The 18167-nt window shown below is 45.8% G+C and overlaps 1 protein-coding gene across 5 annotated transcripts in view; it reads right to left on the bottom strand.

The window, feature by feature from the left end:
• The window catches only part of SEZ6L (seizure related 6 homolog like), a 199751-nt gene that overhangs the window by 18244 nt on the left and 163340 nt on the right, over window positions 1-18167 (bottom strand). For 4 of the 5 annotated variants that reach the window (XM_033837912.2, XM_073790260.1, XM_073790261.1 and 1 more), the window contains exons 11-12: window positions 13031-13225; window positions 10145-10336 (exon numbers count right to left, since the gene is read on the bottom strand). In XM_033837912.2, the coding sequence (XP_033693803.1) occupies window positions 10145-10336; window positions 13031-13225 (387 nt within the window). The remainder of the gene's footprint in view (window positions 1-10144; window positions 10337-13030; window positions 13226-18167) is intronic. The other variant, XM_073790263.1, reaches the window with a different exon arrangement.

Genomic DNA, 18167 nt, shown 5'->3' with positions numbered 1-18167 from the left:
TTAGTGGGAGAGATAGGATTCAAATCCAAGTGGTCCGAGTCCACTGTTAATCACCGCACCATACAGCCATTTTACAGATGATGAAACTGAGGCTCAGGGGAAGGTCTCTTGTGAAAGGTCCCACAAGAAGGAACTGGCTGAGTCATGATTTGAGTCTTTGCCTCCAAAGTCAATCCAATTCAATTTTGACCCAACCATCAGTAAGAGTCTGAAAAGAATTCCACATGGAATTCCACCTCTGGCAGAAACCAGCTGTCTTTGAAGGCATCTGTATTTATCTTCAGCTCCCAGAAGATGGCAGGAAAGTGATGAGGAAGTGACTTGAATTTGAAACTGGAGGCCGGGATCCACTGTGTTACCTTGGGTGAATCAATTCATGTCTCTGGACTTCACTTTTTCCTGCCTGCTACGTATACGGATTGGACCAAGACCCCACTCTTAAGCTGAGATGTGGCTGGTGGCTGGTCGATGACATTCCTACACCGAGGAGGTACCCACACTTCGAAATAAGATTGTTTTCTCAACTTAGATGCTGTTGGCATTTGGGGCTGGGTAATTCTTTGTGGTGGGGCTGTCCTGTGCCCTGTAGGATGTTGGGCAGCATCCCTGGCCTCTGCCCACTAGATGCCAGTAGCACTCCTCTTCCCCTGTTGTGACAACCAAAGATGTCTCTAGAAATTGCTTTTGACAATTGTCCCCTGGGGAGCAGATTCACCCCTGGTTGAGAATCACGTGTCTAAGGTTTAAACAATTCTGACGGCAATCCGTGTGATTTCAACCTGTTCTCTCCCAGGAATTCAAGTGACTCGGACTGATGGTCTTATAGGCATAATCACAAACCTACCCTCATTTTTATCTTCCTCCCATTTCCCCCCTCTCTTTAAGTATAGGAAAAAATGTACATTTTTAGAGCACATCTGTGTGAAACGCTCAAAATCAGGTTTCTTGGTTATTGCTCTAAATGATTTGTAATATACTCTACAGTAGCGGAGCAGTGAAACTGAGTGGTAATTAGCAACCAATGTTAACTGAGCACTTATTATATACCAGACACACTGTATGAGCGTCTATATTGATGGTTGGCATGATCATTCTTTCTGATGAGGACACCGGCTTTGGCTTGTTCAAAGTCACGCAGCTGGCAAGTGGCAGGGCTGAGATGCAAACCTGACCTGCTGGATTTGAAGTCCTGTGCACTTAACGGTTCTGCTATAATGAAGGGCCCTTCTCCTGCCCAAATTCCCTGGGCTATCGTGAATTGCTCTGAGCTATTGCTTCCTCAGAGACAGGAATTTTTAAATGAAGAAGGGCACCCAGCTGGAGCCTGGCATGCTGGCCGAGGTGAGGCTGCTGGGGATGACTCATCAATGGAAACATTTACTGTGGCCACCGTCTGGCCATGTGGGTTCTATCCAGGTCAGGAAATCTCCACATCTCGTATTTGTGGTGTTCTGGGGGCAGGGCTGTGAAGGGCCAGGGCCTCCTGGGGAATCCGTACATGCCTCTCTGGAGAGCCACCCATAAAACCCTCGCTGTCTTTGTCAGAGTCTCATTACTTTTCATGCTGTGGTTTATGTCTTCTGGATGGGACCCCCAGCAGCCATCTATCATGCCGCCACCAAAGAAAGGAAGCTGCAACAAAGCCACGAAACCCAATAAAGCCTGCATTAGTACTGCTAACAAGGACGATGACAGTAATAGTAACAAATACTGTCATTTTTTGAGCCTGCTGGGCCCAAGGGATACAAGAACCAATTGGATACATTCCTAGCAAGCAAGGTATGTGTTTGAGTCTCTGAACATATAAACAGATCATTTCGATAAGCTGCAGCAAGTGCTGTGTAGCTATAGGAGCCATGGGAGTGCAGATGAGAGAAACATGACCTAGCCTAGGCAGTCAGGGAGGCCCTTCTGGAGGAGGTGATACTGTGGATCCATTGTTATTTCTTTCATAGACTTGTTTCTCCTCCCCCATCTTCAATATACCCCAGGATCCCTGACAATGCAGACTGTGTCTGTTTACATACTGCTGCATTTTTGCCATATTTTCAGGACCTAACACCATTGTTCCCAAACTATACACCATGATGCCCCCGGGTGCCACCATGAACTCACAGGGGTGCTGTGAGATTTTTAAAAAATGTTGAGGAGACACAGTGACATCTTCCAGCCTCATGTGAACTCCTAGCTTGAGAAAGTTCAGTTTTAACATCAGATTGAGCTACATTCTTTTTTTTTTTGGGTGCATATAGATTGTAGTTTATTTACTTTTTTTTACCATCTTTATTGGAGTATAACTGCTTCACAATGGAGCTGCATTCTTTTTGATGATGCCCCATCTTTGCAAAGCTAGGTTTTCTGTGGTTGCTGTGCTAAAAAGCAAGAACTGTGACAAAATCAGTGTGGAACAGGAGATGCAGGTGGCAGAGTCCAGTCTGATGCTAAGAGTTTGAGAAGTGTGGCAGAGCCCAGGAGGCACACACACTCCCACAGCAGTAGTTGGATTATTATTGTAAATTGTAATTGTAAATAAGTATTACTTAAGAACGAAATAAAAATTTTACAATCTTTTCTCTCAATTTATGTGCATTACTTTTTCAAGCAGCTCCTAAGTTGTCAGGATACAGCTGCTTATTAAGTGGTTTGGACCTAACTGCTTAATAAATAGAATTGTTAGGTATTCTGGCCTAGGAAATCTACGAAACAATCCTGACACTCCAAAGATACTGTGAGTTGAGCAAGTTTGGGAACCTCTGTCCTAGCACGCACCTGCAGATAAGAGGACTTGTTAAATGACCGAATTACATCCAACAAACCTGCGTGGTAGGAAGTAGTAATCCGTTTTCATAGATGGGGGCCCTAGGTCCAGAGAGGGCAAGCTACTGGTCCAAGGTCACACAGCAGAGCTGGAGGTGGGTCTGACAGCAAATTTCAGACTCTTCCCTCTACCTACGCCTGACCTGTCTGTTCTTGAAGTGGCCTGGGGTAAACGGACCAGGAGTGCAAAGACATGGCTTTGAGTCCCAGCTGGACTGAACGATGGCGCTGGCAAGTGACTGTGAACAGAGGCTGCAGATGTCCAGAGCTTATACGATTTGCTTGTTGGTGGAAAGTCTTGGTCAACAGTAGAGCCCCAGAGCTTCACCCGGGAACCAGGGCTGCAGAGTACGAGGTAGGAAGAAGACACTTTGGGGGTTAGGCAGGCTTTAGCTGGAATTCTGGGTTTTCCCCTTCCCTGCTGTGTGACCTCAGGAAAGCTTCTAATCCTCTCTGGGCCTTCTCTGCCTGCTTTTAAGTGGACACGCAAACCATTCATGCAGTTTTGTGAGGGTTAAACGTGTGAATGTTGGGGAAGGGCTGCGCACAGCCAAGGTGCTCATCAAATCAGTGCTGTTTCCTTGGTTCAGCAGAAGAAACATTTTAAAGCTGTTTTATTGGACTTCCCTGGTGGCACCGTGGTTAAGAATCTGCCTGCCAATGCAGGGGACACGGGTTCGAGCCCTGGTCCGGGAAGATCCCACATGCCACGGAGCAACTAAGCCATGTGCCACAACTACTGAGCCTGCGCTCTAGAGCCCACTAGCCACAACTACTGAGACCGCGTGTCACAACTACTGAAGCCCACTTGGCTAGAGCCCGTGCTCCGCAACAAGAGAAGCCACTGCAATGAGAAGCCCACGCACCGCAACAAAGAGTAGCCCCTGCTCGCCACAACTAGAGAAAGCCTGCATGCAGCAACAAAGACCCAACGCAGCCAAAACTAACTAACTAAATAAATTTTAAAAAATAAATAAATAAAGCTGTTTTATGTCCAATAACCTTTCTAAAAATACTCTCAGGGGCTTCCCTGCTGGCGCAGTTGAGAGTCTACCTGCCGATGCAGGGGACACGGGTTCGTGCCCCGGTCTGGGAAGATCCCACATGCCACGGAGCGGCTGGGCCCGTGAGCCATGGCCGCTGAGCCTGCGCGTACAGAGCCTGTGCTCCGCAACGGGAGAGGCCACAACAGTGAGAGGCCCGCGTACCACAAAACAAAACAAAACAAAAACGAAAACAAACAAACAAACAAAAAATACTCTCGGAACCCAGATACAACCGCCCCCTCAGTCTGGGCACCTCGCTGCTAGAATCTGACTGTCCTCCTGCCTCGTGTGTCATCTCCCGTCGGCCTCATCTGCCTGGATCAATGCTGGAACCCCATGCTGGGTTCTCCTGGCATGTGGGAGGAGGATGGCGTGTCTCCTGACACCCAGCTTGACTCGTGAACTCATTAGCATGGGTGTCAGGGACACCTTCTCACCAGAGCTCTGCAGATCTTGGGGAAAGGCGGCGGCCCCGGAGGGACTGGGGCTGCTTCTCGGAAACCCAGCAGGTGCTGCAGCCCAGAGGGTCTTTGGAGGCTGTGCCTCATTAGTGAGGTGCCTTTTCTTTCTTTTAAAAAATATTTCCACCTTTCAGTATTTTAAAGGGGAAATGGGAGTTGTATTTGCTTCCTGGGCTGCTGTAACAAAGTGCCACAAACAGGGGTCGCAGGACAACAGTCATTCCTTGTCTCATAGCTCTGGAGGCTAGAAGCCTGAATTCAAGGAGGCAGCAGGGCCCTGCTCCCTCTGAAACCTCCGGAAGGAGGATGCTTCCCTGCCTCTCCCTAGCTTCTGGTGGTCTCTGGCAATTCTTGGCATCCTTGATTTGCAGGTACAACACTCCCGTCACTGCCTCTCTCATCACACGATGCTCTCCCTATGTCTGTGTCTCCATGTGAGTCCAAATTTCCCTCTTCTTGTGAGGACACCAGTCACTGGATTAACGCCCACCGTAATCTGGTATGACCTCATCTTAACTTGATTATATCTGCAAAGACCCTATTTCCCCAAACCTCATGGTTACAGGCACTGGGGGTTAGGACTTCGACATTGTTTTTTGGGGGGACACAATTAAGCCCCAAACAGGAACCAACCAGTCAGTGTCAGAACTTAGCCCATAGGTCTGGGGACTGGGAAGGGATGTGGTGGTGGCTAAGGGGTTAGGACCATAGACTACAATTCCACTGGGACAGCCCTGTATGAGTTTGCGCCCTGCCACCCATGGTGAAATGATGGCGGTGCCAGGCTGGTGGAAGGGATGCTGGCCTTGGAGATCAGAGCCCTAAATCTGAATCCTAGCTCTGCCCACAAAGAAGTTTTGTGACCTTAGTCATACTTCCCTTTGAGAATCAATTTCCTTTACATACCCCCCTCCACACACGCATTTATATATGTGTGTGAGCACATATATACATTCACAAAAATACATATATATATAATTTAGTTAGCGATGTATTTTACACATGATAACTACTGTTATCTGTATTTTCTTCTGAGCTTTAGTTTCCTTAATGTATACGTGCGTGTATATACACACATACTGTACACATATATACATATATGTTCACAAATACATATAACATGCTTAGCAAAATGTCTTACACAGTCGATAGATAACAACTATTTTTATTATCTGTAAAATGAGGGCAGCTGTGTTTTATCTCAAGGTTATCCTCAATTGCATTTTATCTCCCAGATTCCCTTCAGCTCTGAAATTCTAGGAATAAGGCAGATGGGAACACAGGGTTGTGTGGTCCAAGATTCCCTGTTACTTGTGCAAACAGAATAATAAAGTCTCTCCTTTTCTGTGCAGAGCTTTTGTGTGTGTGTGTGTGTGTGTGTGTGAGGTACGCGGGCCTCTCACTGTTGTGGCCTCTCCCGTTGTGGAGCACAAGCTCCAGACGCACAGGCTCAGCGGCCATGGCTCACGGGCCCGGCTGCCCCACGGCATGTGGGATCTTCCCGGACCAGGGCACGAACCCGTGTCCCCTGCATCGGCAGGCGGACTCCCAACCACTGCGCCACCAGGGAAGCCCTGTGCGGAGCTTTTTATTGTGATGAATTCCCACTTGTCTATATTTGCTTTTGTTGCCTGTGCCTTTGGTGTCATATCCGTGAAATCATTGCCAAGACCAATGTCAGGGAGCTTTTCCCCTATGTTTTCTTCTAGAATTTTTACAGTTTCAGGTCTTACATTTAAGTCTTTAACCATTTTGAGTTGATTTTTGTGTATGGTGTCAGATAAGGGTCCAATTTCAAAGAAAACAATCAGAAAAATCTTCAGTGTACTGAATGAGAGAACATATTTGCAAACCATGTATCTGATAAGGGGTTAATTTCCAAAATACGTAAGGAACTCCTACAACTCAATAGTCGACAAACAAATAACCCAATTAAAAAATGGGCAAAGGGGGCTTCCCTGGTGGCACGGTGGTTGAAAGTCCACCTGCAGATGCAGGGGACACGGGTTCGTGCCCTGGTCCGTGCGGGAGAGGCCACAACAGTGAGAGGCCCACGTACAGCAAAAAAAAAATAAAGGGCAAAGAACATGAATAGACATTTCTCCAAAGAAGATACAAATGGCCAACATGTACACGAAAGATGCTCAACGTTATGGTCATCGGGGAAATGCTAATCAAAACTACAATAAGATATCACCTCACACATGGTAGGATGGCTATTATCAAAGAAACAAAAGACAGCAAGAGTTAGTGAGGGCATGAAGAAGGGGAACCCTTGGTGGGAATGCAAAATGGTGCAGCCGCTATGGAAAACTGTGTGAAGGTTCCTCAAACAATTAAAGATAGAACAAGCATTATGATCCAGCAATCCCTCTTCTGGGTATTTACCCAAAATAAGTGAAATCAGGATCTTACAGAGATTTTAGCACCGCTGTGTTCATTGCAGCACTACTTCCACTAGCCAAGATGCGGAAACAAACATCACTGATGGATGAATGGATACAGCAAACGTGGTATATACATACAGTGGAATATCGTTCAGCTTTGAAAAAGAAGGAAATTCTGCCATACGTGACAACATGGATGGACCTTGAGGACATTATGCTGAGTGAAATAAGCCAGTCACAAAAGGACAAATACTGTCTGGTTCTACTCATAGGATGCATCTAAAATAGTCAAATTCAGGGACTTCCCTGGTGGTCCAGTGGGTAAGACTCCACGCTCCCAATGCCGGGGCCTGGGTTCAATCCCTGGTCAGGGAACGAGATCCCACATGCATGCCACAACTAAGAGTCCGCATGCCTCAACTAAGAATCCACATGCCGCAATTAAGAAGTCCACAGGCCGCAACTAAGAGTCTGCATGCCACAACTAAGAGTTCACGTGCCACAACTAAGAAGTCTGTATGCCGCAACTAAGAGCCCACATGAAACAACTAAGAGCCCACATGCTGCAACAAAGATCCTGTGTGCCACAACTAAGAACCAGCGCAGCCTAAATAAATATTTTTTAAAAACTGGAAATTTATTTTAAAAAATAGTCAAATTCTTACTATATGATCCAGCAATGCCACTCCTGGGCATATATCTGGACAAAACTATAATACAAAAAGATATATGCGCCCTTATGTTCATAGCAGCACTATTCACAACAACCAAGACATGGAAACAACCTAAATGTCCATGGACAGATGAATGGATAAAGAAGATGTGGTACATATATACAACGGAATACTACTCAGCCATAAAACAGAATAAAATAATGCCATTTGGGCCAACATAGATGCAACTAGACATTATCATGCAAAGTGAAGTAAGTCAGAAAGAGAAAGACAAATACCATATGATATCATGTATACGTGGAATCTAAAATATGACACAAATGAACCTCTCTGGGAAACAGAAACAGACTCATGGACATAGAGAACAGACTGGTGGTTGTCAAGGGGGCTGTGGGAGGGATGGGGTGGGAGGCTGGGGTCAGCAGATGTAGGCTTTTATATATGGAGTGGATAAGCAGCAAGGTCCTACTGGATGGCACAGAGAACCATGTTCAATAGCCTATGAGAAACCATAATGGAAAAGAGTATAAAAAAAAAGACTGTATATATATGTATAACTGAATCACTTTGCTGTAGAGCAGTAATTAACTCAACATTGGAAATCAACTATGCTTCAATAAAAAAATCTTTTAAAAAAAGGTCAAATTCATAGAACCAGAGAGTGAAATAGTGGCTGCCTGGGGCTGGAGGAAGGGGAAATGGGGAAATTGCTTATCAACAGGCGTAAGTTCCCATTATGCAAGGTAAGTAACTTCTAAAGATCTGCTGTACAACACCATGCCTTCGAGTTAACGATACTCTATTATACCCTTAAAGATTTGCTAAAAGGGTTCATTTCATGTTGTGTTCTTACCACGCCTTCCCCCTTTTTGAGAAGAGAAAATGGGAACCCAGAAACATAAATCTTCCTCTAATAAAAGAATCAGATGTCAATTAAGGAAAATCTATGAAGTAGATGACGTGCACTTACATTTTTCATTTATTTGGGTCTGTGTGATAAATGCCTTTTGTGGGCTGAGAAAGCTGAATTCACGGACTACCACAGGGGACCCTGGCCTTGGCTGCCTCATGAATAGAAAGAGAGGAAGGTCTCCCCAGAGTCTGAATTTGACCATGCTCTGTTCTTTATCAGAAGCAACAAACATCTCTGTTATTAATTAATTATGTGAATGTGAATGAATGCATGTGACTGCTCAGAACGGTGCCTGGCATACAATAAGTGCTCAGTAAGTACAGGCACACCTTGTTCTATTGCACGTTGCTTTACTGCGCTTCACAGATACTGTGTGTGGGTTTTTTTTTACACATTGAAGGTTTGTGGCAACCCTGCGTGGTCAGATGAGGGTTAGCATTTTTTTTTGCAATAAAGTCTTTTAAAATTAAGGTACATACTTTTTTTTTTTTTTAGGCGTAATGCTATAGAACACTTAATAGATTACAGTATAGGCTAAACGTAACTTTTATATACACTGGGAAACCCAAAATTTTGCTTTATTGCAATATTTTCTTTTATTGTGTTGGTCTGGAACTGAACCCACAGTATCTCTGAGGTCTGCCTGTATCTGTTTATCCAATGGAAAAGGACAAGGATTTTCTTGCTTTCCACTTGTCTTCCAAACCGTGAATGCTTGTATCCATCTAAATGGCAGGGCTGCTTGTTTGTGGCCATGAAAAAACTCCACAAAGCCTGTTTTGATACTTGTGAGAAGTGACAAAACACAGCTACTTCAAGAGAGAGCCACGTCCTTAAGTTACACTCTGTTCATCACATAAGATGTAGTTTACAATGAACATAAACATACAATAAACATCTATTCTTTTGTTGTTGTTTAAAGTCTGATTCCCCAGCACTGTCGAGACCTCAGTGTAGCTCTGGGAGCTTGGGCTGTCTGTGCCCTTAATGGATCTCTTCAAAACACACTCATAAAACAGCAGTGCAGCTGACATCTCTAAACCCCAGGTATCGTGTGAGGCTTTGTTCCTTCTGCAGAGCCTCAAGCTTTTCTTAAGCAATGGGTCCGATCCCTGTCAGCACGTCAGAAACCTCGGGGAGCTTTTGAAACTCACGCTACACCCCAGACCAATTGCATCCGAATCTCCAGGGCGTTTTAAAACATCCTAGATGATTCCCACGTGCCATCGAGGCCGAGACCCCGCCCCCCCCCACGACCCCTGCTCTCCACCTCCTCTGCCTGGTGAGAATATGCAGTTACTCTTCCATTCTCAGAGTGACCTTGGAAGGCTTTTTTTGAGTTTTTATGGTAGAGAACCCCCTAAAGTGTTTTTTTAACCAAACGTTTGCTTTGATGGCCCCACAGAGGAGGTCAAAGAGAGTCTGAATCACTCTATTTACTGCCCTTCGGACGGCTCCATTTTAATCACTTAGAGTCACGCAGGCCTGGGTGTGCCTCTGGCCTTCTTCTTAACTAACGAGCTGTGTGACCTGGGGCAATGATTTTGCCTCTTTGAACCTTAGTACCCTCTTCGGAAGATGGAGACAGTACTGCCATCCTCACGAAGCTACCCAGGGAAGAAGAGAGGGAAATCTGGTAAAGGACTCAGCACAGTGCCTGATAAACTTACCATAAGTGTTAGAGTAGCCATGCCCTCAATCCCTGGTAGCTATTGTTGGGGGACAGTGATAATAAACGCTCCCAAGAGTGGGTACCGCCTCCTCGCAGCCCAGCCCTCCACCGGGAATAAGAAGAAGCCAACCCCCAGATGCATCCCGGAGGCTCAAGCCAATAACGAGGACTCACAAACACAGTGGGGCAGGCGAGAGGTCCAGATGGGCGTGCCGGTTTCACGGCTGTAGCAGGTCAGGAGGGAGCTCCCTTCCAGCACGAAGCCCGTGTTGCAGGTGTACTGGATGGTGGTGCCCACCAGCAGCACGGGGTCCGAAATCAAGCGGGTCGAGTGGTCTACTTCCCCGGGATCGGTGCAGTACATAACTACACGAGATGAAACCAAACCAGGTGGGTGTTAGGGCCTGATGACCACTGGTTTGCCGAGAACTACAGAATGATCTAGAACATTTCCTCACTTAGTTCTTTCCCTGTCTGAAAGACACTGCATGCGGCTGGAAAACAGGCCAGGACAAAAGAGACTTGAATTTAATTTCACTTTTAGGAATTTGCCCAAAGAAATGTTTGCATCAGGGCCCAAAGACCCATATACAAGACTGCACACTGCACATAATAATATTATATTTGTAATGGTTAAAAAGCAATCCTTTAACATAAGAGGAGTTAAATATCATGCGGCAACCATTCCATGAAATCCTGACCAACCACTAATGAGAACAAAGAGCTCTTTCTCACTGCTTTCTTTGTAGTACTTAACTACAGGAAAACAAGCGTCCATTACATTCTTTCATTCGTTCACTCATTCATTTATTTGGTCTCACCGTGTCGCTTGTGGGATCTTAGTTCCCCGACCAGGGATCGAATCCCGGGCCCAGGGCAGTGAAAGCGCGGAGTACTAACCACCGGACGGCCAGGGAAGTCCTAAGTGTCCATTACTTTTAAGTTAAAAAGTCAATATAGATAAAAGGAAAATAATAAACCAATTAAAAAGGAATGAAGTATGGAAAAGAGAGAAACTGGGTTTTAAATTGACAACGGTAATGTGAATTTTACACTGTGACTCATGATACACTATTGTTAATATTTATGCAGAAAGGAAACGTCTTAAGACTAAATAAAACCTATTTCTCATTGTGCTGCAAAAATAAAAATAAAAAGGAATGAAGTAGATCACATGTGTGATATGAAAAGATGTCTATTTCTGAGTTGAAGAAAAAAGCTGTTGCAAGGCAGTTTCTAGCAATTGATGCCTATTATGGTAAAGTATCTGTCTCTGCAGCTATGTCTGTATGCGTAGCCATATATATCTCAACAATACACACACACACATTTACGTACGTGTGTAACAGACACATACAAACATATGCAATTGGAATAAAACAGAATAAACTCCTGAGAGCAGGTCATAAGGGGTTCTCACTGTCTACCTCATTATTTTGCCACCGCTTGATTACCGCGTTTGTTACCGGCACAACGTTAAGATGTAGTTGGATATTTACATCTTTTACTGTCAAGAGTGGAGCTTCACCAGTGAAAGGTGGCTATAACATCCAGGGACTTCTAGGTGGGACCCCATTGTTCTGGGAGGTTCTTCTGCTCTCATTTCACTAGAAGAGAAGCGCTTCGGTGGGTCTGTGTCTTGAACGCAGAGTGAGCGTGGCACCCAGCCTGGGAGCATAAACACGCAGGCACACAACAGGCCCAATACACATTTATCTGCTCTACTCTGGGCCTTTTCTTGGCAAAAATTGAGGCATGGGAGGGGATCCCCCATAGAGAGCTAGTTATGTCCCCTCCAAGCCTTTAAAAATGTTTAAACAATAATAACGATGATGCAGATCGCACTGGTGGACTCGTGACGGATCTCTCCTAATTGCACAGCTCACGGTCCCTTTTTATTTTCTATCACAATCCACACACATGCACACACCCCACATTCTGTTGCAGAACAAATCGATGTGTCTGTGTAGCCGGTTTTAGGGATCTTCAGCGAGTTCTTTCATGTTTCCCACCGTTGTAATTTTCCTTGATGTTGGAATGTTTGTGACAGGAATTGTATGTAGCCCCCCCATGCTCTCCTTCCCTGACAGCCTCTTTCTCTGCTGCACTTAATATTTCTTCTTGGGCAACTGGTGATTTAAGTCATGCTGAACAGATCTACCAAAGTATCACCAAGGATCCAAGGATTCCCAGGAGGAAGGTTGCAGACTAGAGCTTTATGTAGGAGGTGGGAAGCAAAAGGATGAGGGGAGAGGCCAAATTTAGCTCCCCCCACCCCGATACTAAGACATCAGGGTAGGAACCATTAGAGGCACTTGCTGTCGCTACCCCTCTTCAAGACGCGAAACTCAGCTATCACTAGACACACTTGGCCTGCACTCAGGCCAGCACTTCGGGGAGCAGGCAGAAGGAACCCAGAGACTGGGCCGGATGCTGTCTGGATAAAGGCAGCTACCTACCAGCGTCTACTTCAATGTCAATGCAAGAGAAAGACCACTGAAGGTTTAGAAACAAGGAGAAGTTTTCTTGTTTCTCTAGATACCTTCACTAAGGCATTGCCAGAAAATTCAAGCTACTTCTTTTAAAAAATTATCATCGATCAAACTATTTCCATTTTGGAACTGTTGAGAAAATAAAACGTGCCTTAAAAAAAAAAAAAGTTGGCTACCTACCATAGGGGTTTTGAACTGGGGCTCCTAGGGCCAACTTAGATTTGTTTTGCTTGGCTTCTGCAGGTATTTTAACGACTTGAATTTGAATGATGTTTTTACACAGGCTACATATATTCCTGCTGACCACAGTCCACACCATTCCCTAATGTCTCACACCCAGCCTGCTTTACTTATTTCCATTATCTGCCAGGCTTTTGAAACCACCTGGGTCTGAGATTCTTGCCCTTGGGCTACAAAATGACATTGGTGAACAGCACCAGTGTGTTGGTGGAGCAGAAGAGAGGCCAGATTCTACACTGAATAGCTCCTCTGCATCCACGCAAAAAATACTCCATGGGAGGGATTTTCCATCCAATGACCTAGAGGAAAACAACAAGACTACTCTTACTTTTCTCACAAAATGGGGGATCGCTGCTCCAGCTGAGGTCCCACTGGCAGGTGAGGGTGTCGCTCCCCACGATGTCATAGCCGGGGTCACACTGGTAGGTGATTCTGGCTCCCCTCACGAGCTCTGTATGAGAAGTGGTTTTCCAACCATTCTGGATCTCGGGCAAATCTGAGCAGGAGTCGTTCCTTGACACCTCTTTAAAACAAAAACATCATCCTTAGATGGGGAGGTGGCCTTGTTGTTGGGGGTTCCTTTTATGAATGTCAGAGGAAAGAGAAAATAGAAGAAAAAGCCCCCAGAAGTAAGCAACACAACTTCTGAAATCCCTTAACCTGCAAGAACTCTTCCCTAGGGGGATTTTATAATGATTTCTTTTCATTTTGGATGTGGAACCTCCAGCCAAGCCATCAGAGGACTGCAGCCCCAGCTGATATCTTGACTATAACCTCATGACAGGCCCCAAATCAGGACCGCCTAGTATTAACTCCTGAATTCCTGACTCACAGAAACTGTGAGATAGTACACGTTTATTGCTAATTTTGCGGGGCGTCATCTGTTATGTAGCAATAGGTTGCTACTACACTCAGCCTTATCCTAAGAATGTCCATAAATCTATGGGTTTGATAGATTAGGCATATACACTTTTGTAATGCAGACTAAGATAAACACGTAACTATTAAGACAGAAATAATTATTGGCTGCACTCTTCAAATCACATTGCCTACCATCAGTGAACATTAACCACACTCCGGAAAATCTACACACAGCTTATCGTCACAGAATCTTCCTCTGGAATAATTCTGTTTTCCTCTTGCAAACCTTTGTCCCTAAGGTAGCAATCCAAAGCCCACTATTATCACTCTCGCTTCCAAGTGCCCACTGCGCAGAGTCTGAGAAGAGGACTAATTATGCCATGTAATTAATTTGCGGTTCTAATGTGCTTCTGGGGAAAGCAAAGTACCTCCATTGTCTGCAGGAAAGTCATTCTGAGAAACAAGCAATGGCTTTTCCAGGGATTTCATCATGATTTTATTTGGGGGAAGGAGATCTCCTGGGTGTCTGCAAGAAGAAGGGGAGCGGGAAATGGCTTCTAGAATTGCTTGGTGGGGGACAGGAGCCTCTATTTTTAGGCCTTTGAAAAATCAGCCAAGCCCTGGATTTGGGACACAGCTGCAAATGTTCAAACTCTGGATGAAAGAGGAGAAATGGGGGCAAATACTTGGTATGTGGTCTGCCTTGTACCAAATGCTTTGGGACTGAGAAGGTTTGCTTGTCTGACTTTTCAAGATGAGCCGGCACGGCTATACATTTCCATGGGCCCTCCCATCTCCTCCGTAGCATTCATCACATTTGTCATTCTCAGCGGCTGCCACCGTGCAGCAGAGCCTTGATTCAAACCTTGGCCCCACTGTCTACTAACTGGGTGGTTTTGGCTAAGTCACTTAACCTTCTGTTCTTCAGTTCCCAGACTCTACCCCCAGAGACCCTGATTCAGGAGTCTGCATGTTCACCAAACACCCTAGGCAGAGCTTCTGGAATTATCTGTTCCTATGAACCTTTGTTAACTTTGCTTAGAATGAGAAAACTGGCCCAGGAGTCAGAGAACTTCCCTTCTAATCTTCTTTCTTTATTTTAGAAGCTGTGTGACTCCAGTCATGTCAATAAACGTCTCTGAGCCTCACTGTCCTCAATCAGAGAATGGAGACAAGAATCATGGCCCTGTCTATCCCTAGAGGCAAGATGAAAACTAATTAATGTGCAGGATATAAAAATAACACTAAGACAAGTTATATGGATTCATTGATTTGTTTGACTAAGATGTGAGTGCCTACTATGTGCCAGGCACCAGGAATATAGAGATCTGAAGTCATGGTTCCATGCTCACAGTAAAGATCAGCACCATGGTCCAACTTCTGGGCAAAAGAAATACCTAAATGTACTGAATACATACCACCACTTCCCAGTCTTATGCTCATGGCAGACATCACTAATCAACCATAGCAATCTCTTTCTTTGAATCAAGCTGAAACCTCCCAATCCTTCTCAACACAACATTCCAGGGAGCCACTGTCATTTGACTGGAGTTGACCTACAATATGGAACTTTTTATTATCCTGGGATTAGAGAAATAAACATACAAGTGACCAATATCTCTTTGAAAAACACTGCTTACTTATCTCTGCTTTTTAATTCCCTTCCCTCCCATGCACTTGACCACAGACAACAGCAAAACATAAGAAGCAGTGAGAAGAATGGGTCTTTGCTTCTGTCTGTGCAAAGGAGAATTATGGGAAGTCAGAACCATGTAAGCCCAGTGTTCCTATGGAAGGTTCTGACAGCAGCCAGAGCAGATAAGCCTCGGCCACTTTCCAGAGCTGGGGTCAGGCCTTGAGATCAGTGTAGGAGCTTTAGTATTCTCTAGATGAGGGGCTTCCCTGGTGGCGCAGTGGTTAAGAATCCACCTGCCAATGCAGGGGACACGGGTTTGAGCCCGGGTCCAGGAAGATCCCACGTGCCGCAAAGCAATTAAGCCTGTGTGCCATAGCTACTGAGCTTGCGCTCTAGAGCCCACAAGCCACAACTACTGAAGCCCGTGTGCCTAGAGCCCGTGCTCCAGCACAAGAGAAGCCACCACAGTGAGAAGCCCGCGCACTGCAACAAAGAGTAGCCCCCGCTTGCTGCAACTAGAGAAAGCCCGTACGCAGCAACGAAGACCCCACGCAGCCAAAAAAGAAAAAACGAATTCTCTAGATGACAACAGAAACCCCTAACCCTTCCATCTGATCCCTCTACTGGATGGGAGTTGCATCTGTGTCTTGTTAAATCTAGACCCAGGGTAGCAAATACCTATCCCATGCCCATGACAGACATCACTAATCAATCACGGCATTCTTTTCCACTGACTTCAGGCATGGCCTCCTCTGAAAACAACATGGTCTTCAACCCAGGTAGTCATGGGCAATTGATTGACATCAACATTGACATACAAAGGCCCACTTTCCTTTTCTGTGAAATTAACCTGTGTTTCTTTAAGAGAAATAAGAAAAAAGTTGAGCTGTTCTCTCTTTTTGTGTTACCCATATTAGCCAGGCTGTGTACCCCTGGGAAGCACTCTCTGAAATCCTGTGCTCATCAGCATATGATCCTGATATTGTCTGTTAATGGGACTCTTCCATTTTCACTAACTGGCTCAAGGGCAGGGAGAGAATTCTATTCATTCCTGTATCCTGATGCCTAGGACAGGGCCTAGCATGAAAGTTTGTGAACCAAACTCTGTGGAAAATGGAGATAATGCGTTTGAAGATGAAATAAAATAATATATGTAAGAGTGCTTGCCAACCGCAAATTGTCACACGAATCTAAGTTTCAGCTTCAATTAACAAGAGCACCTCCTCTTCAAAATATTGCCAAACTGAACAATGGCCAGGCTTTCTGGTCAACCTTGGGCAGCCTTGGATAGAGTCATATTTCTTCCATCAAGCTGAATGCAGTTTTACAAGACTGACTCGGGCACCAGAGGAGACAAATGAGCAAAACTATGACCTCATCTTCCAGTAGGGAGGGAGGCGGGGAGGAAAGGTCTAAGGAGACAGACTGAAGCCAAGTCACCAGAAACTTTCCCTCCAAAGGCAGCTGACTCTGGAGGGCACGTCGCCTGGACAGCCTCTGCCCAGGGCATCACCCAGTAAAGAACGCATGGAAAGTGGCAGCAGTAACACCCTGAAAATACCCAGTGTTGCCATCAAGGGTAAAAAGGCCCCTGAGTAACATAAAAAAAAAAGATCAATACTTGTGATTGCTTCTCTGAGAGGTACCTGCAGAGCAGAGCGGGGATGGGAAGTGTCCACCAGCTGGAAATAAAAAAAAAAGCAAGGGACTTATTTTCATATGCATGAGGCTCCTTGAGATGGCCAATGGTCAGGGAACTAGCTTGTATTCTGGAGGCAGTAGGAGATACAAAGAGAACACTTTGTATTAGCTAGAGATGGGCAAATCTTCAAGCCAAGGGGAAGAACCAAAGACACGGAATCGTGCTCAAGCCAGAGGGTCTTTGGTGGTGGCAGAGAGGCTTGGCAGGATCAGTCCTCCTTTTCCTGGTTCCCTCTTGGAAATCAAGATGTCAACCTCTTCCCTGGGGGGTGCAAGCAGGTCCCCTAACTGCTGGCTGAATCCTGCCCATTGAAACCCCCAGGGGGCAAGCACCCGCCATCCTGGATGCCAAAAGAAGTTAGGGCTTCTCTACCTCTTTGCGTCTCCCAGGTTCTCTGCTATTGCCAAAAATATTGGGGGTAGAGAACCCTAAGAGCTGGGAGCCAGGAAGCCTGGGTGTGAGCCTCAGGTCCGCCCCTGATGATCAAGTCCCTCATCCTTGGTGGTCCAGGGCTTCTTGTGCTGTGACGAGACAGGCCTGGACCAGACACTCTCTCAGTTCAAGTCCCTTCCAGGGCTGGGATCAGTGGGACTTCACAGTGTTCTGGTCCCGTGACTGCTGGCGAGGATAGCAGCTTGGACTAGGCTGGTGGACGTGGATAGATGGAGAAGAGTACTTGGATCTGAGATATATTGTGGCAGTAGAGTTGAGAGGATGGACGGGATACAGGGGAAGCAGCCTGAGAAACCAGGAGAGTTGTGGTCCTGCCTCCTGGGCTGGGCAGACAGCAGGAGCAGTGAGAGGTGGTGAGGGCAGGGAGGCAAAGAGGTCGCTCTGTTCTGTCCGTGCTAAACTTGAGCTGCCAGTGAGACATGCCAGAGCGCAGTGAGCAGGGAGCTGGAGAGATCTGGAGTTCATGGGAGAGGTCAAGGCTGTAGGTACAAACTAGGGGTCAATGGAATACAGATAAAACCATGGGACTGGATGACAGCACACAGATAGAAGGCAGGACAGGGTCCAGGATGGGACCCTCCAAGGTTTAGAGCTTGAGCAGAGGAGGGGGATGGAGCCAGGAATGAACAAGGGGGAGTTTCAGGGTGAGGAGGGAGGGGGGAAGGGTGTGGGTGGATGAAACAATTAAGAAGCGGGTACTGGATGCTCACGTGTGAACTCAGTTTGAACTTTATAGCAGGACTTTTTTTAAAGATGATGGGAAGAGAAAAGGTTTGGAAGACACACTGAGCAGCAAGAAAGAATCTAAAGTAC

This window comes from Tursiops truncatus, chromosome 13, assembly GCF_011762595.2.
Source record: "Tursiops truncatus isolate mTurTru1 chromosome 13, mTurTru1.mat.Y, whole genome shotgun sequence".
In the NCBI taxonomy this organism is placed as follows: domain Eukaryota; kingdom Metazoa; phylum Chordata; class Mammalia; order Artiodactyla; family Delphinidae; genus Tursiops; species Tursiops truncatus.
This window is presented reverse-complemented; position numbering and strand designations above follow the sequence as displayed.